This window comes from Adiantum capillus-veneris, chromosome 1, assembly GCF_014529385.1.
Source record: "Adiantum capillus-veneris isolate H3 chromosome 1, ASM1452938v2, whole genome shotgun sequence".
NCBI lineage: Eukaryota > Viridiplantae > Streptophyta > Polypodiopsida > Polypodiales > Pteridaceae > Adiantum > Adiantum capillus-veneris.
Genome location: NC_140931.1, coordinates 24,986,367 through 25,007,449, shown reverse-complemented (window position 1 = coordinate 25,007,449; position 21,083 = coordinate 24,986,367). Strand labels below are relative to the sequence as shown.

The 21,083-nt window shown below is 44.5% G+C and overlaps 1 protein-coding gene across 2 annotated transcripts in view; it reads right to left on the bottom strand.

The window, feature by feature from the left end:
• LOC147464431 (1-acyl-sn-glycerol-3-phosphate acyltransferase PLS1-like) overlaps nucleotides 1-18,133 on the bottom strand; it is a 145,551-nt gene extending 127,418 nt beyond the window's left edge. Inside the window, exons 1-2 of one of the 2 annotated variants that reach the window (XM_086514925.1) lie at nucleotides 17,835-18,133; nucleotides 17,551-17,673 (exon numbers count right to left, since the gene is read on the bottom strand). In XM_086514925.1, the coding sequence (XP_086371051.1) occupies nucleotides 17,551-17,673; nucleotides 17,835-17,915 (204 nt within the window). In that variant the 5' untranslated portion in view covers nucleotides 17,916-18,133. The remainder of the gene's footprint in view (nucleotides 1-17,550; nucleotides 17,674-17,834) is intronic. The other variant, XM_086514934.1, reaches the window with a different exon arrangement.
• Nucleotides 18,134-21,083: the final 2,950 nt, after the last annotated feature.

Here is a 21,083-nt window from a genome sequence, read left to right as displayed (position 1 = left end):
CTTAAAGGAAGATTGGTGTGGTCTTTAGGCAAAATGGCACTCCTATTACGTCTTTTTCTAACCTTATCTTGCAGTTTGACATCCAATTGCGCTAATCGGATGCCGAACGAAAGGAGGCTTTCCTCTTCGGATTAGAGGAGTACATCAAGTTTGATGTGCAAGTATTCAACCCCACGGACTACAATGCGGCGGTGGCGATCGCCCTCGCCCAAGAAATAAAGCACAAAAAAGGTAAGCCTAAGGAGGCCAAGTTGTCTCAAAGTAACTCTCAAAACCCGCAGAACCCATCCAATGGTAAGAACGGCAAGAACGGTAAGCCTAATGGTAACTCTTCTTCTCAATCTTCCTCTACATCACGAGCACAGAACTCTCAAAATGAATATAAGGGTAGGACTAAATCTCAAGATAAACCTAACTTAACACCTCATGAAAAATCCGCTCAAGGAATCGTAGGAGGATAGGTAACTATGGAAGAAAGTGCCGCTTGTGGTAAAGAAGGAAGATGCTATCAATGTCACACTAAGGGTCATGTAAAGAAAGATTGTCCTAAGAAAGCACCACCTAAAGCAACAACGGAACCCACATCTTCTGCCAACACATTGATTAATCCAAAAAGCATACACCACATTTCTAAGGAACACCGTGATGAATCTCTCTTTAAATGTTATGGTCATGTGAATGGTCAACGTGTTGTGGTCTTGTTTGACTTTCGCAGTACGCATGATGTGGTCAGTAACTCTCTTGTTAAGAGAGCTCACCTCGAAGCTATTCCCGCATCTCCTATCAAGGTGTTTGGTTTCACTTTTGACATGCACTCTTTAATCCTCAATAGACTCAATGGCGCAAAGATGTTAGCAAAGTCGATCTCAAAAGTGGGTACCATCAGGTAAGGGTATTCAAAGGCGACATCTACAAAACCGCTTTTTGCACCGAGCAGGGGCAATGGGAGTATGTTCCTATGCCTTTTGGATTGACAGGTGTCATGGGTACGTTCAACCGTCTCATGGTAGGCCATTTTGGTGACATGATTGGCGTGTGTTTATATTTTTCTAGATGATATGCTCACTTTTTCTGCCTCATGGTACGGCATGAATGGGACGTAGAAAGGGTCTTAGCCTGTTTAGATGAGTTTCAAATATACATTGCAGCTAAGAAGTCCGAATTTTTTCTAACTGAGGTTACTTATTTGGGCTATATCATTTTTGTAGACGGTGTCAAGTTGGACCCCGCAAAGCTAGAACAAATTCATAATTGGGATTTGCCCAAAAAAAAATATGATGTGCGAGCTTTTCTTGGTTAGTGTCAAGGGTATAGTTCGCATATTAAGGATTTTGCACGCATTGCCGCACCCATGATTGATGTTTTGAAAGGGGTGAAAACTCGCCGTCAGTGCGTTGTTTTACCCGAGGCAGCCATCGAGGTTTTTGACGCTCTCAAGGTTGCTGGGACTGAGACCCCGTGTCTCATCCTTGCCTCTTGGGATGACCCCTTTGAGGTATGGACGGATGCAAACAACATCACCATAGGAGATGTGCTACAACATCATGGCCGTCCAATTGCATTTCTCAATGGGAAGTTAAACAGTGCGAAAAAGAATTATTATGTGTATGATAAGAAACTTCTCTCTATCATTCATTCTCCTCAAGCATTGGAAGCATTTCTTGTATGTTAGAGAGTTTATTGTTCGTACTGATCATCAAGCCCTCAAATGGCTTCAGTCTAAGCCTAGTGCACATTGGGGTGACCGCCAAGCACGGTGGTCTCAATTTTTTGAGCAATTTGGAGGTTTGATTGAGTATGTTCCAACTAAAGCTAACCCTATTGCAGATGCATTAAGTCGCAAAGGACATATTTTGGCTTTTGAGACAAGTTCAGCCGTCCCTATTCAAGGTGTCTCTTTTGAGAGTATGAAGAACAAGTATGCAGATTCCAAGTTTGGTAAGCAATGGTTGCAGGCTCTTGTTTCCCAAGGGCCTAGCAATTATCTCATTCGTGAGCGTCTCTTGTATTTTTGCCACCATCTGTGTGTGTTGCCTCCTCTCAGGCAAGCCGTATTGCACGATACACATGATGCACTCACGAGTGGGTACACAGGCATGAATACCACTTTAGAAAAAGTGGAAAGATTCTTTTATTGGCCTAAAATGCGAAAAGATGTGTTTAAGTATATCATACATTGTTTCATTTGTCAAAAGGTAAAAGCCCCTACGGGTAAGCAGCACGACCTCTTGCTCCTGCTGCCTATTCCCGAAAGACCATTTCAGGACATTTCTATGGATTTTGTGACTAATCTTCCACCTAGTTTGCATTCAAGGAATACTTAGTGTTTGACCATTGTTAATTGTTTCAGCAAGTTTTGCATGTTGATTCCTTATAAGGCCACAGTCACAACACAAGATGTAGCACGATTGTACATTAACAATTGGTATCCCCTTTGTGGTTTGCCAATGATTGTGTCAGATAGGGATGTCAAGTTCACGTCTAATTTTTGGAAAGCACTTTTTGAAAATTTTGACACCAAGTTAAATTTCTCATCCACATTTCATTCTTAGTCTTATGATCAAATTGAGATCTACAATCAGTTTGCTTTCGATGTTTTGAAGTTTTATGTGCATAATCAACAGTCTCATTGGGAGCAATATCTCCCATTAGTTCAAGCAATTTTAAATGACTCATATTCCAATGCCATTTGTAGAACTCCATATGAGGCAACATTTGGCCGTCCGTTTCAGTCGTTGTTGACTCGATCAATCAGACAGTTGCCTGATGCCAATACTGAGAGCCAGTCCTTGTATGTGATTACTGAGAGTGTGAAGCTTTGGCTAAGCAAGGCTCAAGAATCTTATTCACGACAAGCTACAAGCATCGTCAGGACGTTACTATCAAGAAAGGGGATTGGTTCTATCTTCGGATCATGAAACGTCGTCTTAAGCAAGTAGGAAAGGAGTGTCCCAAGTTGTCTTTTCGTATGTATGATCCGTTTCCAGTCATTAAAAAGATAAATGAGATTTTACTTGCCTAACTCATAGTCAATGCACAACATTTTCCATATTTCTTGGTTAAAGTTGATTCAAGGAGACCCACCAAAGGACATTTCTCAAGAAGAACCAGAAATCATTGATGAAGCAAAAGTCATGGAACCATAGCATGCTGCATCGATTTTGACATGGATCAAAGAAGCAAGCATGACAATACCTTTTGAAGTTCAAAGATCGAGGAACCAACGAGGCAGTGTGGGTTGACGAAGCATTTTTAACAAATTACCCTGAGTTGTTGGCAAACTACAAAGAAGCCATGCAGCTCGATACCAGTACCTCACCTTGAAAAGGGGGGATGTCAAGTGCACATCTAACCCTATGTGCATGTGGACAAGCTATTCCTACCTCTAGGGTTTAGGTAGCCTAGGAAGTGTTCTGGCACCCTTGTGAGCCTGTACACAAGCCGTGCATGTCCAGGCACTTAAGAGTAGCTGCATACCCTCTGATTGCACAACCCACAATCATTAGAATCAACACCCAATACCTTGCATGAGCATTTTTTACCCCATGAACCTCTTTTCCTTGAGTGCATGTGAACCACCTCTTGCACTTATTTTATAATAAGTGACCTTTTATTAAGCCAAATCGTAGAGCTCAAATCTGGCACTGCTCGACCCAGATTTATGCAGCTATAAAGGGAGGCTTGGGCTGCCAGTAGAGAGCAGAAGACACAGGTGAAGAAGACCAAGGAGCACAGACCAGCAGTGCACCTCAAGACTCAGCAGCCTTGCGTCTTCTCACAAGACAGCAGATCTAGCATTTTTGCTAGCAAGAGCCAGCGTTTCGAGTTTCAACCCTTAGCGTTTTGCATCAGCAAGCCAGCACTTAGCTTCGTGGCACAGTACCGTTCCTGTACCAGATGCTCGCCGGAATCTACAATTGCCATCAGTTTCAGCCAGCGTTTTCAGATTTCAACCACCAACGTTTTTGCATAGCCTCGCCGTCGTCGGTATCATTGCAGAATTCAGCCCTAGGACAGCGCTCAGTTGTCAGCCAGCCTCAGCCCTAGCGTTTTTCATTTTCAGCCATCAGTCTTCGTCGTCGTCGTAAAGCACCACAGCATCTAGACGCATTGTACCAAACCTTGTGCAATCTAAAGCAAATATTTAATACCTCTCTAGCAATAGAGAGGAGCCCTTGGAGGGGGGTTTGGGTCCTTTGGGACCCCATCTGGTGTCGTATCTTCTCTCTCTCTCTCTTTAGCACTCTCATGCAGTTGCACTCTCAATCTCTTTGTTTTGGTCATTACACTCTCTCTCTAAGGACAAAAGGCTCTCCCTTCCGCTAAGTAAAAGGAACCTTGAGCACTTACTCGTCACTCTTGAGCTTACACCATCATTCTCCGCTGCACATTACAATCGGCGTTCCCACACTCAGCAAGGCTCTTCGTCAAATGCTTCTTCGACTTTAAAGAAGGATGGATTATGTACGATTTGTGCTGGTGACCACAGATGGTATGAATGTCCAAAGAAACCACATCCGTCTAATTTGAAAAGAAATTCCAACGCGGAAACATCATTGAATTCTAAACAATCAACTTCTCCTAAAGATAAAGAAAAATATGTGGTCAATACAATTCGTGTCTTAGTGGATACGACTATTCTTATGAAGCATGCTCAATGTGGTCCTTCAGTTTTGGAGTCTCTCTCAAAGCACGTTTTGACCCTTCTTGGAACTATCAATGGTCGCTCCAGCAATGTTTTGGCAGACAACAGATGCTCTAATATTTTTGTCAGCACTTAGATAGTTTGACAACTTGGTTTGCCAACTCAGAATATATCTCACTTACATGATGTGGAATTAGCAGATGGATCAATTTTAACTTGTGATGAGACACTTCGAAAGTTGCAGCTTGAAATTCAAAATAATGCAGACAACTGGATTTTGAAGTCATGCCTTTATCTTACTACAACATGATTCTTGGTCACCATTGGTTATTCCAATATGATCCATTTATTAGCTTTCGAGGACATACTATCAATTTGTCCAAAGATAGACGTGATGGATTCAAGCCTCACGTGTACAAAGTCAAACAGCATGACACAATGAATTATGAAACGAATATAATTTCCGATGCAAATGCAGAAATTATTATTGACTTTGAAAGGGGTGGAGTAGTATTTCTATTGGCCAAGGCTCAAAAAGGATGTATACGAGTTTGTTCACAATTGCTTAGTATGCCAAAAGGTCAAGTTTGACAAGCATAAGGCACCAGGCCGGCTACAACCTCTACCTATTCCTAGCCAAACTTGGGAGAGTATAGCAATGGACTTCATTTTTTATCTTCTCAAGACTCGGAGTGGGCATGATGGCATTTGGACAGTCATCTGCCGATTCAGCAAACAAGCTCACTTTATTTTGGTGAAGAGGTCAATTAAAGCAGACCATTTGGCTAAGTTGTTTGTCTTGCATATTTTTTGATTGCATTGTATGCCTAAATCTATAGTTCCAGATAGAGATCCTCACTTCACGGCTTTGTTTTGGAGGGCAATCTGAGAGAATATATGCACACGGCATAAATTCTCGTCCTCATTCCACCCTCAGACAGATGGGCAATTGGAGAGAGCCAATTCAGTGGTCTTTGACTTGTTAAAGTCGTATATCTCTAACCAGAAGACTCAATGGGAGAAGTATTTGCCCTCGGTGGAGTTTGCCTACAAAAATACGGTTCATACATCTATGTGGAAGGCACCGTTTGAGATTATCGAGGGTATCAAGAACGTTCCCACCTATTCTGAGCACCAAAGATAAGATTTTTGAAGCATATCAATATACACATGATCTAGAAACTGCTTTTGCCAAGGTATGGGAGGCTCTAGAGAAGTCTCAAGGGCAGCATAAGAAGACAACAGACAAGCAACGGCGTGACTGAAAGATGATTGGGTGCTATTACGGTTTGAGAAGACACGCCTACAAAAACGGAAGTGTAAGAAGCGGGTTTTTCTTAAGCTAAGAATGCAATACTATGGCCCTTTCAAGATCCAAGAAAAGATCAATGATGTATCCTTTAGGCTAAAGTTACCAGCTACTTGGAAGATTCATGGTGCTTTTCATGTGAGTCTATTGAGACCTTTCAAAGGTGAAGTACAAGTGGAAAAGGAGCCAGTGAAGCAGCCCGAAGTAGAAGAGACAGTGGAGACTCATTCTAGAATAGGTCCTAGCTCACAAGGAAAGGAAAGTGAAAAGTAAGCTGCCACGTCGATATTTGATCAAGTTCAAAACTATCCAGCTTTGGATGCCAAGTGGATGGATGGAGGAGGGAACCCTCTTGCATAAACAGTTTGTACACACGTTTTAACAAATGTTATTACACTATGGTGGGCATCTGGCACGACGTGCATGTAGATTAAAGAAATCCAATAAGCCATTTTTCGCGTCGAATCGTATTCCCGAATGGCAAATGTGCAACAGTTTCACCCAAAAACTGACCCCCTGGTCAAAATTATTAACAAATGATTTTTATGATTTATTTTTAGGAATTCGACAGTGGGTTTTCCCTACCTAGCCTTTAGTTGATTTTATAACCTACAAATCTCGCCTATAAAGGGAGCCAAGGAGCTCGTGATCTATAAGCGGCATGTATGTTGTAGAGGGCGCCAGGCGGTACTAATTCAATTACCTGTTAACTTTACACAGAGCACTGAGAAGAAAAGAGAACACATATGTATCCAGCGACTAGATCGTCATTGCGCACACGAAGATCGACACCATGTAGGCCCCAAAGACTGGCACCCCTTTTGGTATTTCTTTATTCAATTGTAAATAGACCATCCGCACACTTAGATCAAACTCTCATAAAGCTGTCCAAACCTGGCGAGCATTGAAATTGCAGGTTTTTTGCCCAAATTTGGCAGCATAATGACGCCAAAACCCCTGTATTTTAGTCCCACGTCGGATCCCATCCTACACACATGACATGACACAAGCCAAACTCACACCTAGACACACGTAGTGAGCGAACATCAGGCTCACCTCCAGCCATAAAGCCAACACAGGCTCACCCTCGAGCCTACAACCAAACGGGCTAGCCTCTGCCACAAGGGCCGGTGTCCCATACCATTACGGGTGTGGGCAGAGCTGCCAAGGGCCAAGAGTCCAAGTGTGGTGATCACACAAGATGTCTCACAAATGAGACTCAAGTCCTATTTATAGGACTTCATAACCAAAGGGCTAGTAGGTTCAAACTGGCCGGACATAACTGCACGCGCCTATCCTAATGTTTGGGGATGTAACATTTCCCCCCTTATTTTTAATTGCTGTCCTCAGCAATATCCTCGGTTATAAAGCCAGGGAAACGATTCCTTAACGATCTAATGAATTCATTAGCTGAAAGCAGATTTACTTTATAATCGGCGGTAAGGGACGAAAAAGATCCCTCAACCACATGGTACACACCATCAAGTTCAAAGATAATTGTATGCGATGCATAATCGATAGACAGAGAGGATGTCTTATCGTAAAACCATGGCATGCCTAAAATAACATCTACATGCTCGAGGCCATGATGCCGAAGTCCAAGACTTTGTGGTAAATCTGGATTCGGAGGTCGAGTCGCGGCACAACCTCAATCCATTGATCGCTCCGACGTTCCGCATAACGGACCACATACGGATGGTCTGCGGGTGACGTGTTGAGTTTAAGTGCATGTACCACACGAGAAGAAAGAAAATTATGAGTACAGTCATTGTCGAATAAGACAGTCACCACTGGCCATTGATCTCTCCTTTAATGCGGAGAAGATCATGCGGGCGAAATACAACTTTATTAACCCGACAACCCGGGCAGCTACGTGCATTAACATGAAAAATCTCTGAATCACAAAGAGACGAAGTACCTGGATTGTCGACGTCAAAAAAAGAAAAAGTACCCGAACTGTCGACGAAGTTTACCAAAGTGGTCGCCGGCGTGGAGGTAGACGGCTTCCTCTTTTGCTTTGAAGTTTGGACACGCCTGGTCGCCGCAGAAGTGGCCGGTCTGGTGGCAGTCGAAAGAGCGGTTCTTCTTTTGATCCTCCATGAGAGCTGCCTTTGATTTACCATCATGCTTCGGTTTCTTCTGCGGAAGGTCCGATGGCTGACTTGTGGCTACCGAAGCATTTGAAAGCTTGTACTTTGACGTGGAGGGACCACGGCGAGGAGTCTCCCCATCCGCCGGGCCACCTCCAGAAGCCACCAAGATATTATCATAGTTCTTGGCAAATTTGTAGATGTCCTCTTGCGAAGTGACAGGATTCCGCAATACCTCATTCTGGTAAGCCGACGGTAATTGAAACCGGCCCATAGGGCGGTAGACTTTGGCTTTCACCTGAATCTTTACTTTACTTGAACTTTACGACACAGAGACACTTCACAATTAAACCTGTGACTGGGATTCACACTTCACACAAAACACAGCCTGGCAGCTAGAGCGCTACCAAGCAGACACCGACAACCTATTGGTCCCAAAGACTGGCACCCCTTTCGGTCTTTCTTTATTAATATCAAAATGGGAATAAAACCTGTGATTTGCTACGAGCTGTCCTGCATAATCCGGGCTGAAAATAACCAATTCTGGCCCGATTTCGGCAACATAACTGTACTAGGAAGCTTCAGAGACAAAATCTCCACGCATTGACTTTCTCCGTGCATACGGGCACTTTCCCAAACCTGGCGAGAATCTGCAGCACGCTGAATTCTCTGTTTTCTGCCTCAAAAATGCACTTGATCACCTGTACAACGATCCCCTTGCTTCCCAAGACCTCTTGAGGGTATTAGGGATCAATTAGGGCCAAAACCCTAAACCTGCAAAAATACACAGCAGGCTGTATTTCTCTGTTTTGGGTTCCGTTTCGCATGCCGGTCACATTCGTAGCAAGCCCTCATACTCCCGCACCTGTGGGCTACTTGCACTATGAATCAAGCGAGATTTCTCGCGAGAAATGTCCCCGATTTCACCTGTACCTGCGGGGGATTAGCCACTAGCTAATCCAGTACCTGCGCAAGAGGCTCTTACCTCAACAATCGCGCATGAACCCACATAATTGTACATACAGATGAAAAGCCCTCAAGCGGGGCATCACGTTTTTGTATTCATAGGGAGAGAGAGGTGCACAAGAGCAGAATCATCGCGCTACATAGTGCAAGGGAGAAGGCAAGCTTTCCATTAAAGCTTCATCACCTGCACCAACTACTCGCACACACTGTAGGCACTTATGGACTAAAATCAACCTCCCTCCCAAAAATGGGCGCCCCCTCTTCTTGCAGATTGGGAAAAACTGCTCTGGAGCCGCCATGTGTCCACTTTGCCTCTTTTGAGTTAATTCCTAGTACCCACCGACTTATAAGTGTAGCGAGGGGGCCTAAATGACTTTGCACTGAGCCTAGACACCCTTTTATTGCTCGGATTCCAGTGCCGACTGACCCGACCATCTCGTGGCGACCTACCCTTCCTGACTACGGGTGAAACTCTTGGCCATCGGCCGTTTCACACTGTTCACACAATGTCCGACCATTTGTGACTTCAAAAAGAGGGTCCCAAAAATTAAAGAAAAATCAAGGGAAAGAAACCAACAACTAAGGTTAGTGGTTGCCATAGCCTAGTGACACTTGCCACAGGCTCATGACAGTAATCCAAACAGATAAAGCATCTGCAATATAACCTGCGGATTCTCCAAGACTTTCGTCTTGTGGATGAAGTCCTTGAATTCCTGTGAGTAAGCGTCCAAGGTTTTCTTACCCATCTCCAACTTGAACAGCTTCTTGAAGCACTCGATCTTATCGCCTTGCACAAAGCGAGCGCGAAAGACCGTTTGGAAGTCTGCCCAAGTGGTTGGCTTAGGCCATGCACATGCCTTGCCCTAGAGCATGATATGTATTTGACTAATGCGTTGGGCATCACTAAAACGATACAAATCAAAGTAGGCCCTCCATTTCGCCAATCATGAGTCGATGGCGGTCTCCTCACATTCCTTCTTTTCCCCTTTGAAGGGATCGTGATGAAACTGAAGAGGCAAAATGCTCATGGCCGTGCACGAAAAACGAGACTTGCGTGGCACTAACTCCCCAAGTTGCCTATGCATCTCTGCTAACTGCTGCTGCAGTATAGCGACGAGACGTGTCGAAGGCAGAAGACGAGGGAGAAGAACCCTCGGGACGAAGCTCGCGTGTGTGGAATCGGGAGAAGAAAGAGGCGCCTCCTCCAGAGACTGATGCATGCTAGCGGTGCCATTCTCGTGCAGAGAAGCGTCATGTGACGCCATGGCGTTCTAGTATGGAAAAAGACACGGAAGTATGAAGCAGAGGGCGAGAGGAGGAGAAAGATGAGTGGCTATGGGCACGCAAGTGAAGCAGGTGGAGATCTGAACGAAGGGTCTCAGAAGAGGAGTGAGGCAGCTTAGGAGAGGGTTCAAAATTTCCAAGAGTGGCCAAAAACGTGGGTTCTATTGGCCATTAATAGGTGAGAACCCCTTCCAAGAGGGGGGGCCAAGTTCACATTGATTATTAAAAATAAGTGGCCCCTAGGCGGTCACTTAAGGGATCTCACCTTAAAGGAAAGAGGGAAAAAACCCTCAACGTAAAAAATTAACGAAGGGGCACCAACTTGAAGGTTGCCCTTCACGTGCCGAGTCTCGGTAGGGCGCCGCCCTTGCACAACACCGCCCAAAGCAGCTCTGCCAACGCTCCGTCCTGCTACCTGCTGCACCTGCACATTGCTCTCCGCGCACCCCGAGCTACACTGCCAGCTCGTCTGCAGCTTGTACTAGGCGGGTGGCCTGCGCGCCAGTGGCTTAATGCTATACAGAACCTATCATACACTACAGATAAGCAGTAGCATATGGGATGCAAGGTCCCATAGAATCTTCACAGCAGCCCTCACAACTCTTATCACTCCAGTGCTTGCTTACAGCAACCACTCGGCACACAACGTCCATTACGTACAAAGGACTCATTCAGTGTGTCGAAAGTGGCCTCCAAAGCATAAGACCAATAAAAATCCCTCTCGTTTACGCCATTGTAAGGCGCACTAACAAATTCCTCTCACCAAATGCATGCGGAGGGACTACCATGTTCTCAGAGTGGAAGCTCTCAAGGACACCCTCATGCAATATATGGCAACGAAGGTAGAATCCAAACACACCAAGCAACCATGAGATTGCCACCGGCAAATCAACATTCCACACGAAAATCTCTGAGTAACAAAAGGACCTTGCAAAATTCTCACCACCGGCTAGCATGTGTCCCCCTTGTCCTCCTCTCTCCTAGTAGCGTCCCATACCACACTATACGAGAGGTGGGCGAACCTGTCAGGCTGAGCCACCACGGCTCCATGAGCTCGTGGTTTTGTGCACGTCACGACTCACCATGCCATGCATACAAGTAGGAAGGGGTCTGATACCAATGTTAGTCCCACGCCAGATCCCATCCTACACACATGACATGAGACAAGCCAAACTCACACCTAGACACACGTAGTAAGCGGAGATCAAGCTCACCTCCAGCCATAGAACCAACACGGGCTCACCCCCGAGCCTGGGAGCCTGCAAACCAAGTAGGCTAGCCTCTGCCACAAGGGCCGGTGTCCCATACAATCGAGCCCACACCACTACGGGTGTGCAGGTAGAGCTTCCAAGGGCCAAGAGTCCAAGTGTGGTGATCACACAAGATGTCTCACAAATGAGGCTCAAGTCCTATTTATAGGACCTCATAACCAAAAGGCAAGGTTCACACTCGCCGGACATAACTGCAAGCGCCCATCCTGATGTCTGGGGACGTAACACTCTAGGTCAAAAGTTTGTGTCGAGGACGGATTCTCTCACAATTTAGAAGCTTTCTGGTAGCTGTAACAGAATTTCAGCGTGTTGTAATCATAGTTACCAGGAACAGGAAATCGGAACGGGGAACAGGGAACGGCAACCTGCATGAAATGCCATTCCCTGTTTCGGATACTCACGTTTGAAACACGGAACGGGGATTTGGCAACGGGGACTTGAAAATGGCCATTCCCTCTTACTATGGAACTTGTAATACCCTGATTTGTCACTGCCAGGTGCCGAAAGCCCTGTATAAGCATCTCGAGGCTCCCCTAGTGATTTCTTGCGGTTTAGGTGCAAAACCCTAAACCTGCAGAAAAACACAGCAGGCTGTAATTCTCTATTTTGGATTGTTTACAGCGGAGCGAACACGTCTACGCGTGTCCCAAGAGCTCCCGCATGCAATGGGACAGTTCCCTTTTGAATTGGACGAGTTTTCACGTGAGAAAACTCTCCATTTTCACAATCCTTCGCGATGGAATTGGGTGTACCTGTGGGGGATTAACAATTAGCTAATCCAATACATGTTCAGAAGGCTCTTGCCTTGGCAAACGTGCATAAAAACCCGAGAATTGTACATGGTCAACGGAGAAGCCCAACTAGTGGGCATTAACATATGTGCAAAGGGGGAGAGCAAATTGTTGCACTACATGAGACAAAGGAGAAGGCAAGCTTTCCATTGAAGCTGTGAACCTGCACCCACTACTCACACCCACATTGTTGATGCACAATAACAAAATTCAACATTTATGGGCGGCCCCTCTTGGGATGAGAGTCTGGAGTGTGTCTATTGGCTTGTAGGTTGCTCTCCTATTGCCATGTGTCCAGTTTTCCCCTTCCACTTAATTTCCTAGTACGCACCAACTTATCAAGTGACTGTCCGAGTGGCCCAAATTCCATTTTGGCGCACACACGCTTCCATACTCATCAGAATTCACTGCTAACTAGCCCGACCTGTCGAGATTGACGGACCTAGATTCCTGATGTGAGAAACCCGTTCGGCCGCAGCCGTTTCACACTTGCCATGCAATGTCCACTTGAACCTTTTCAAGGGTTTCAGGGGCAACAAGTGATAAAAAAATAAACAAAAATATGTAGTACATAATTAAAGAAGGCAACGGGAAAAACACACCTCCTAGTGACACAATCTCTCTTAGATTTGTCTAGCGCTAGCATGAGGAGCAAAGTAGCCTGGCGTTGTAGCGTCAGAAGCCTCAAATCAGCCTAGCATTTTCAAAATCCTGATCAGCCTCGCGTTTTCTGCAGCAAAAGGCCCAACGTTTTGCAGATTTCAGTCTATCGCCCTTCTCCCCTGCAGATTAGCCCCTAGCGTTTTCAGTTTTCAGCTCTTCCCTTGCCGGACCGACTTGGATCTGGCCTCGCTATTGCTCTCCTTTGCGGTCCGGTACTTCGGCAGCCATCGAGCCTCCCCTCAGGCATTCCCTCAATGGCATTGAGTGCTCCCATTGCTGTCCATCATCGGCATCGTCGAGATCTTCGTGTTCACCCTTCATTCCTCTCACATCGGAAGTCCAAATCAGCCCCAGATCTACCCCTTGGTGGCCAGTCGCGATCCCACATAGATAAGGATCCAAAGGTGCATCAAATCAACCCTGGATGTGCCTCGCCTTGAGGAGTTGCCGGGGCGGCATTCACTATTTGAGTCAATAGAGTGCACTTGAGGCATTGTCTGTGTGTACTGTCACAAAGTGATGATGTGGTATGACCATCTGGAAGAGAATGGCTCAGTGGACAAGCGAAACTAAACCGACCAACTTGAAGAACTTGCAAGCACCGGTTGTGGGGCCTAAAACCCTAAAGACCAAAAACTTGGACTCTGGAAGAGATTTCCGTAAATCACGCTGAAATGCTGATGTGGCAAGCTGTACGGATTTCTGGAATTTGCGTTGCTAATGCCACGTGGCAAGCTATACGGATTTCCGCCATTTGCGTTGGGCTACTGTCGTGGCAGTTTTCTACGTGAGCTTTTGGGTTTAGTACTTTTAAACCTGATTGCTTTTGGGGCTCTGCTTTTGGGCATCCCTTGTAAAGTTTATAAGAGCCCCTGGGGCCTTACTTTGCAGAGCATCTCGACGTAGAGTCTGAGAGCAGAGGACTTTCGGGAGTTGTAACTTGATGTGATTAATAATCAAGAATCAAGAAATACCGAAAGGAGCGCCAGTCTTAGGGGCCAGTGCTTCTGAGGGTGGAACTCCGCCGTGCCGTCTCTCTCTCTCTCTCTCTCTCTCTCTCTATATATATATATATATATATATATATATATATATATATATATATATATATATATATATATATATATATATATATATATATATATATATAAGTTCAATGATTTTGAAGTTTTTGTTCGTGTGTTGCTATTGATATCTTGCTTGGAGTGTCCAAGCCTGTTACAGTGATATCAAAGCTTAGAAAGATTCTTCTTCTAGGCAAGATCTGATCCCTTCTGCAGCACACAAAGGTTCTCGAGGAGACTCTATCAGAGCAGACAAGATTTTGTTTGTGAGAGAAGCTTCGTGCCGTGACCCCAGACTTATTAGCCACTCCCACCCTTCGTCCATCGCGCATCGGGCGCGCTCCCGGCTTCATCGCTCTATCTTAAAGGGCATAAGCCCTAAAGAGATCAAGAGTACACACCTCCCTCTCGGTGGAAAGGCAAAGAAAAGTTGAAATCTAGCGTGGGAATTGAAGAAAAGAATGAAGAATTGGACAAATTTTTGCCAGGAAGCTTGTCAGAGTGGAGTACAAACGTCCAATGCAGGTTGACACATGTGTGAAATGATTGATGAAGTACTCCAGAGACCCGAGATTTAAGAAACATTCAAAGAATTAGCCAATTAATGAGATTTACTCAAGATGGCATGAGGCCATTGATTCTTCTCTCAAGTCAAGAAGAAAACTGAAAGGACAAAGCTTTGATTGCAAAAAAGCCGACATTGTACTTGCAAAAAGAGCTAGACCAAGCTCTTGACAAGAAGATGAACCAGATACTGAAAGGCTTGAAGCACTCTCGAAAGAAGAGGAAATCAGTGGATTTCCCCAGTTATCTGGGCCAGAAGTCGACTTTCAAGGTGGCAAGCAAATCCAAGAAGCGTGTTTGTTTCGAGGATGACCCAGGTTTTTCTTCGCCGTCAGAGAGTTCCAACAGCTCGTCGTCCTCTAGTTTCAGACAGGATGAGAAAAAGGCAAAAGAAGTGAAGAAAGAGCAAGGAAGAAAAGCTGATTTCTGGAAAAAAAAAAAGTCAAGAAGGAATCGGAGGCCATCTAGCAGTTCCGAGGAGGAGAGCTCGTCCTTTTCTAATAGAGAACTGATGCGCAAGAAGATCAAGGAGTTCAAGGAAGGGGTCAGGCCGTCAGGGTTGAGACATTTTCAAGCTACCAAGACAAACACTGAGCCCTTGAGTTTGTACAGCAGTTTGACGTCGCCTTCTCTGGAGGATGGTTCACGGAACACTCCAAGGTGCGAAGGGCAGCACCGAAAGGGGCTACTGTCTTTGGGGCCAGTGCTTCTAGGTGCAAAACTCCGTTGTGCCGTCTCTCTCTCTCTCTCTCTCTCTCTCTCTCTCTCTCTCTCTCTCTCTCTCTCTCTCTCGCTCGTACTCTCTTGTCCCCTTTGTTCAGGAAAAGTGAGAGGAACCATAATTCAAGCTAAAAGGAATCACTAACGCAAGGAAAGAAAGAAAAGGATGTGTGGAAGTGTAAAGCCTAGATCTTCACCATTTCAATTCCGTTGCACCTGACATCTGGTGCAAAACACCATAGATATTGAGGTACTGTGGGTATTTAGTGCTGGTACTAAGGGTACTGACTTATGCTTGAGAAGTGACCCTGAGGGTCACCTATGCATAGAATTAAAGTTGGGTCGGGCAATGCAAATAAAAACCCACAATTTCACTTTCTAATGAGTTAATAAGCTCACTTATATGAGGTGCTTCACATGCAAATATTTAATAAATACCTAGGCCGAGTACTAATGCAACTGTATGGGAACACTTCCAGTGCCTATACCTAGCAAGCATTGGTTGTGCTCATGTGCAATCAGAAGGTATGCAACTACTCTAAAGTGTCTGGGCATGCAGGTTCTGTGTGCGGTCTCACAAGGGTGCCAAAACACTCCCTAGGCTTGTCCTAAACCCTACAGATAGAAGTTAGCTTGTCCACAGCACATAGGGTTAGATGTGTATGTGACACTACCGCCCTCGAGAGATACCAAACCTGTCCCACAACTCCTACTAAAAAGCTCACAAAAGGGCAAAGGAATGACAAGATTTGCATAGCCACACTACCATCGGTGAAGAGAGAACATGCAGATAGGAATAGTCCACTCTCCAACAAAACTTCCTCGAACCGTTGTCATTGTCAACTAAACATCTAGCACTACATGCTCCACCTCTAAACCTCATCCACTAGAGTCGGATGATCATACAAGAAGTGGTTCTAGAGATAGAAGCATAGTCACAAGGGACGCATCCCGAGGAGTGGGGACGGAGGACGGGGCTCAAAATTTCAAATGGATTTTTAGTGTAAAAATGAGGGCGGGACGGCAAGTGGAAACGGAAAAATGGGGACGGGAAGCCCAAAAATGGACGTCCCCTGTGACTATGGATAGGAGAATCCTCCTCTACCTATCAAAGCCAATTCCAACACATGCACTAAGCATGCACCTATACAGGATGAACAAGTGTCTATTGAAGCCGAACTAGAACTTCCATCCTTGAACGGGAAAAAAAAAATCAAAGAACATCCTCTTCTTCAAGGTCCAGATTCTCGTAGTACAACAGTGCAACTGAATCATCAATCTGCTACTCATTGGATAGTCGGCAATTCAAAGAAAGACATGCATTTGCAAAAGGCACACCAAATCTGCCAATCCGTTTCCTCGGGGGGGGGGGGACACAACCATAGAAACCTGCTCTAGAAGTGCTGAAGAAGATCCTATTGCTGTCCAAACACTTCTCTATGCATATATCTTCGCATATATCTTCGCCTACGGCATTAAAAGAGGCTATCAAACCATCTATTTTATCTTACACCATCCTATCTCCTTAAATAAGCCAAGCTATCTCCTTAAATAAGCCAAGAAACCCAGAGAGCAAGCTCATTGGATACATATGCCATATAGAGAACGATGCATTCTGCACGGGCCTAGACATAGATGATGCTATTTGCAATCCATGAGTACAACCCAAACTAACCTTTTTTTTCTAACCATGATGCACAAAGGCATGGACCATTATACATATGAAATTGTCTCATGCACTAGTTTGGCCTTTCAGGAGTTGATAAGATCTTGCTTTCTATCAGATGCGATGTAGCTCTACCTTCCAGTAACACACATGCTAATGTTTGTAACTCTTTCTTTCTTACATCCATAATTTACTACTGCCATTCAAAAGTGATGGCTTGGATCGCTCTACTCAAGCATTTTAGGTGAAACCCACCAAAAGATAGCCAAACTCTTAAAGGGTTTTCCTACGTGAATAAACATCCACAGATAGAGGAGAAATATATAAAATGAGTTAGAGATGGAAGTAAGACCCCCTCTTCATGATTTAAAAGGATTTCAAACTTGTCATCAAAAATGATCGTGGTAAGTGTCCGAACCTTTCAATATCTCCCTAGAACAATATTGTTAATACACGGACAACGCATAGCATTCCCAAGTCCATATGAAGTTAAAAATATCAGGTAATCAAAAAGTACCTGCACTCCAGCCCACCAATCCATCAGCCACACAAGTTCAGACCATAGCAATTCCATTAAGACAACATTCGCTTTCCGGTAAATACTTCTAGAGATTGGCAGCAGGAATATCAATGTCAGAACCTGCAAGGTTCAGATAATACACGTCAGAAGATGCACACAAAGAAAAAATGCAACATCAAATACACTGTTTCTGAAGCTTGCAAAGGTCTGATCAACGTCTCCAGCTCTGAATGGCAGATTGCGTGCTAGACGCTTAAGTGGCTGAAATCCGAGATGATTACCTGAATTACGTTGATGACGAGGCCCGAGAATAAGAAAAGAAGGCCCAGGGGTACTACGATCGAGAGCGAAAGAAGACCCATGTCGGAAATTTAGCACAGCTGAAGCTCCTGCTAGCATATGGATTGCTCGCGGGCAGCTAGCTTTTGATCACGTTCTGTGATCGCACTCTTCGCTAGAGCATCGGCACAACATACAGGTTGCTGAGCAGCATCAGGAGGGGAGTCAGAATCCTGGCATGGGAACCTTGCTCACGATAAAATAAGTACGTCATCAGTGTTATGCATATTCCAAATAGGTAGGGTTGAGACCTCAATGCTCTACCTAAATACAACGAACCTTTGTGAGTTACAAGCACTTAATTATTATTAAATTGAACAACTTGCTACTTTGTTAGAGTAATTGGATCCTCTCGACCTCAATTGGAAGATCTTGCATGTCCAAATATTCAAGGACTTTGTCTCGCATGCTAATAGTCTCATGAGCATCCTCTCCTTCTACGTGGCCATCATTCATGTGGGGGTTATCTACAAGGGGATCATTGAAGTCAACTTCATGCTCCTCTAAGTCAATAGGCTAATCAATAAGTGTGACCACCATGTTGTGTAGAATACAACAAGCCAAAATGAGACTGGGGAGTTTCTGGATATGTAGGGAGCTGATGGCACTCTCGACCACTATCTTTGTTGAAGATTTCACGAAGTTGTATTTTCAATGTCGCTAACTTACAAGTTGTGCACATTGAAATGGTATCATTAGCCATGGAAACAAGGCATGTCCTCCATCTCCAACTGTATATTCTCAAATGGATAGGTCCTGAAACTCAAATGTAGTGCCAGTTAGAGATAATCGTCTCCCTAGCATAGCCTATAAATACCTGAGTTGCGCAAGACTCTCTTGTCGTTACATGAACCTTGCCATTCCACATTAACATTGAGGAACCTTTTGTTGGAGTCCACAATGCCTTGTTAAATCGTGTTGTAATTGCCATACCGATTTCTCCATGGCTCACTTTGCTCGTTGTGAGGCAAGGTTATGTTGATGTGCATACAGCCAATGGCACCGCAACAATTAGGCAATCCCTTAATTCCTTGAACCCATCCTTGATCTCCTACATGTATGATTTGGTGTAAACCTGTTTATTAAATGACCACCTCTATGCACTAATCCCGTAAAATGAACTTGTGGAAAAATTTGGTGATAGTGGATTGCCGGCAGCTAAAAGTGTTTGCCATGTGGTAATAAGTGTTTCGTGAAGCAAGTACCATCATGCAAATTGCAACATTCTTCTCCAATGTGAAGAACTGCATGGTAAGTTACGAAACCTTGCTAGTATATTTCCTTGCCGCACGTCCTCACGAATCAATCCACACAGCCTACTAAAGGAGTCAATCAAAAGTGTGAAAATCTTCCTCCATCTCTCTTCATTTGCACGAGCATAGAACACAAAGTGGTCCCACCAATGGATAGATGAGTGTGGTTATATATACCATTGACCAAGGGCGTGTCGATGGTATCATCATGCCTTGGAGTGTGATGTGTAGAGCTTTCAGTCTAAAGCAGAGGCAAGACCTGCGTAATGAAATCCTCAAACTCTTGCTCTTCCACTGAGGATTGTGAAGAATGTAATGAGGGGATTGATACGGAGCAAGCTTTGGAGCGAGCTTTGGAGCGATTTTTTCCTCTTCTTGCTTACGTTCAATAGCTTGCTCCAAAAGCTTCTATCTCTCTCTCTCTCTCTCTCTCTCTCTCTCTCTCTCTCTCTCTCTCTCTCTCTCTCTACCCATTATATATATATAATGGGTAGAGAGAGAGAGAGTAACCGTATTAGTTGGCCTATGGAGTAAACATATCTTGACAATGTGGACTTAGAGATTGCTACCTATCACACTATTAATGAAGCTTACAACTAGGTACTTTGGTTCAATATTTTCAAAATTGGCAAATCATTGCATGGAGCGCATTTGTCAATGAAGCTTACAACTAAGTACTTTGGTTCAATATTTTCAATATTGGCAAAGCATTTCATAGAGCACATTACGTCCTTAATAATTGTGGCTTGAGCATTATTGCATCAGTGACAGTTATTGGGGCTTGAGAGTTTGAACTCTGTTTGTCTCCCTCTCTCTCTCTCTCTCTCTCTCTCTCTCTCTCTCTCTCTCTCTCTCTCTCTCTCTCTCTCTCTCTCTCTCTCTGTGTGTGTGTGTGTGTGTGTGTGTGTGTGTGTGTGTGTGTGTGTGTTATTTGACATCATACGTGTAGGTTGTTTTGACATCATACACGTAGGTTGTTATTTGACATCATACGCATAGGTTGTTATTTGACATCATATGTGTGTCTTGTTGTGTGAGGGATGGACCAACCAGCTGATGTTGGGGATGACATCGATGTCGGGAGCGACAACATTTATGAAACCCCGCCTAAATCGAAAGCGACTCTTAGGCGAAGGTTCCGAGAGAGCACACTATCGCCAGGCTATGTGCGAGCAGAGAAGCTGTCTAGAGTCAAAGATGAATCAATGTATGAGAAGATACAGGTGATGATTAAGGCGGAGCTAGCCTGTTGAGGGGTGACATTGAAAGAGAGATGTATGCAAGTGCGGAAGCTTACAAAAAAGCTACGTATGTAGATATGAGGAAAGAATTAGACAAAGAGATGCTCCATAAGCGTGACGAGATGTACACATCATTGAATGCCGAAATGCAGACGATTGTGAGGGCAGAAGTGAATGTAGTCAAGTGTATGATGCAGAAAAGATTAGAGGATGCACTTGCTATGTTTGAATCTTGGAAATCAAGAATGGAAGAACACATGAAGGAAAAAGATGCAATGATTGAAGCACTTAAGGAAGACCTTGGAGCTTGCAAAAATACCCCCACAAAGGAGGCAGAAAATCAACCCTCAATGATCAAGCAACTTGAAAGCATTAAGGAGCAGGTGAAAACTCTAAAAGAAGAGGAAGAAAAAAGGTAGGAGCAACATCTTCATGGGCGGGGCACCTATTCAAAACACAAGAGAAGGTTGATAAAGCTGAAAAGTGGATCAAAGACGCAAGGAAAGGAAAAGATAAGATGCATGAAGTCACACCGACATCGACTATCATCAATATGACAATTGAGGAGGAGCAAAAAAGAGAAAGACTAGAGCCCTTCATGTGCATGTCACAGGTCTCAAAGACACGGAAAAAGTAGAAGAGGAAGTGCAAGAGCTCTTGAAGCGCATGTGTATCTCTGAACCCACACACACAGGTG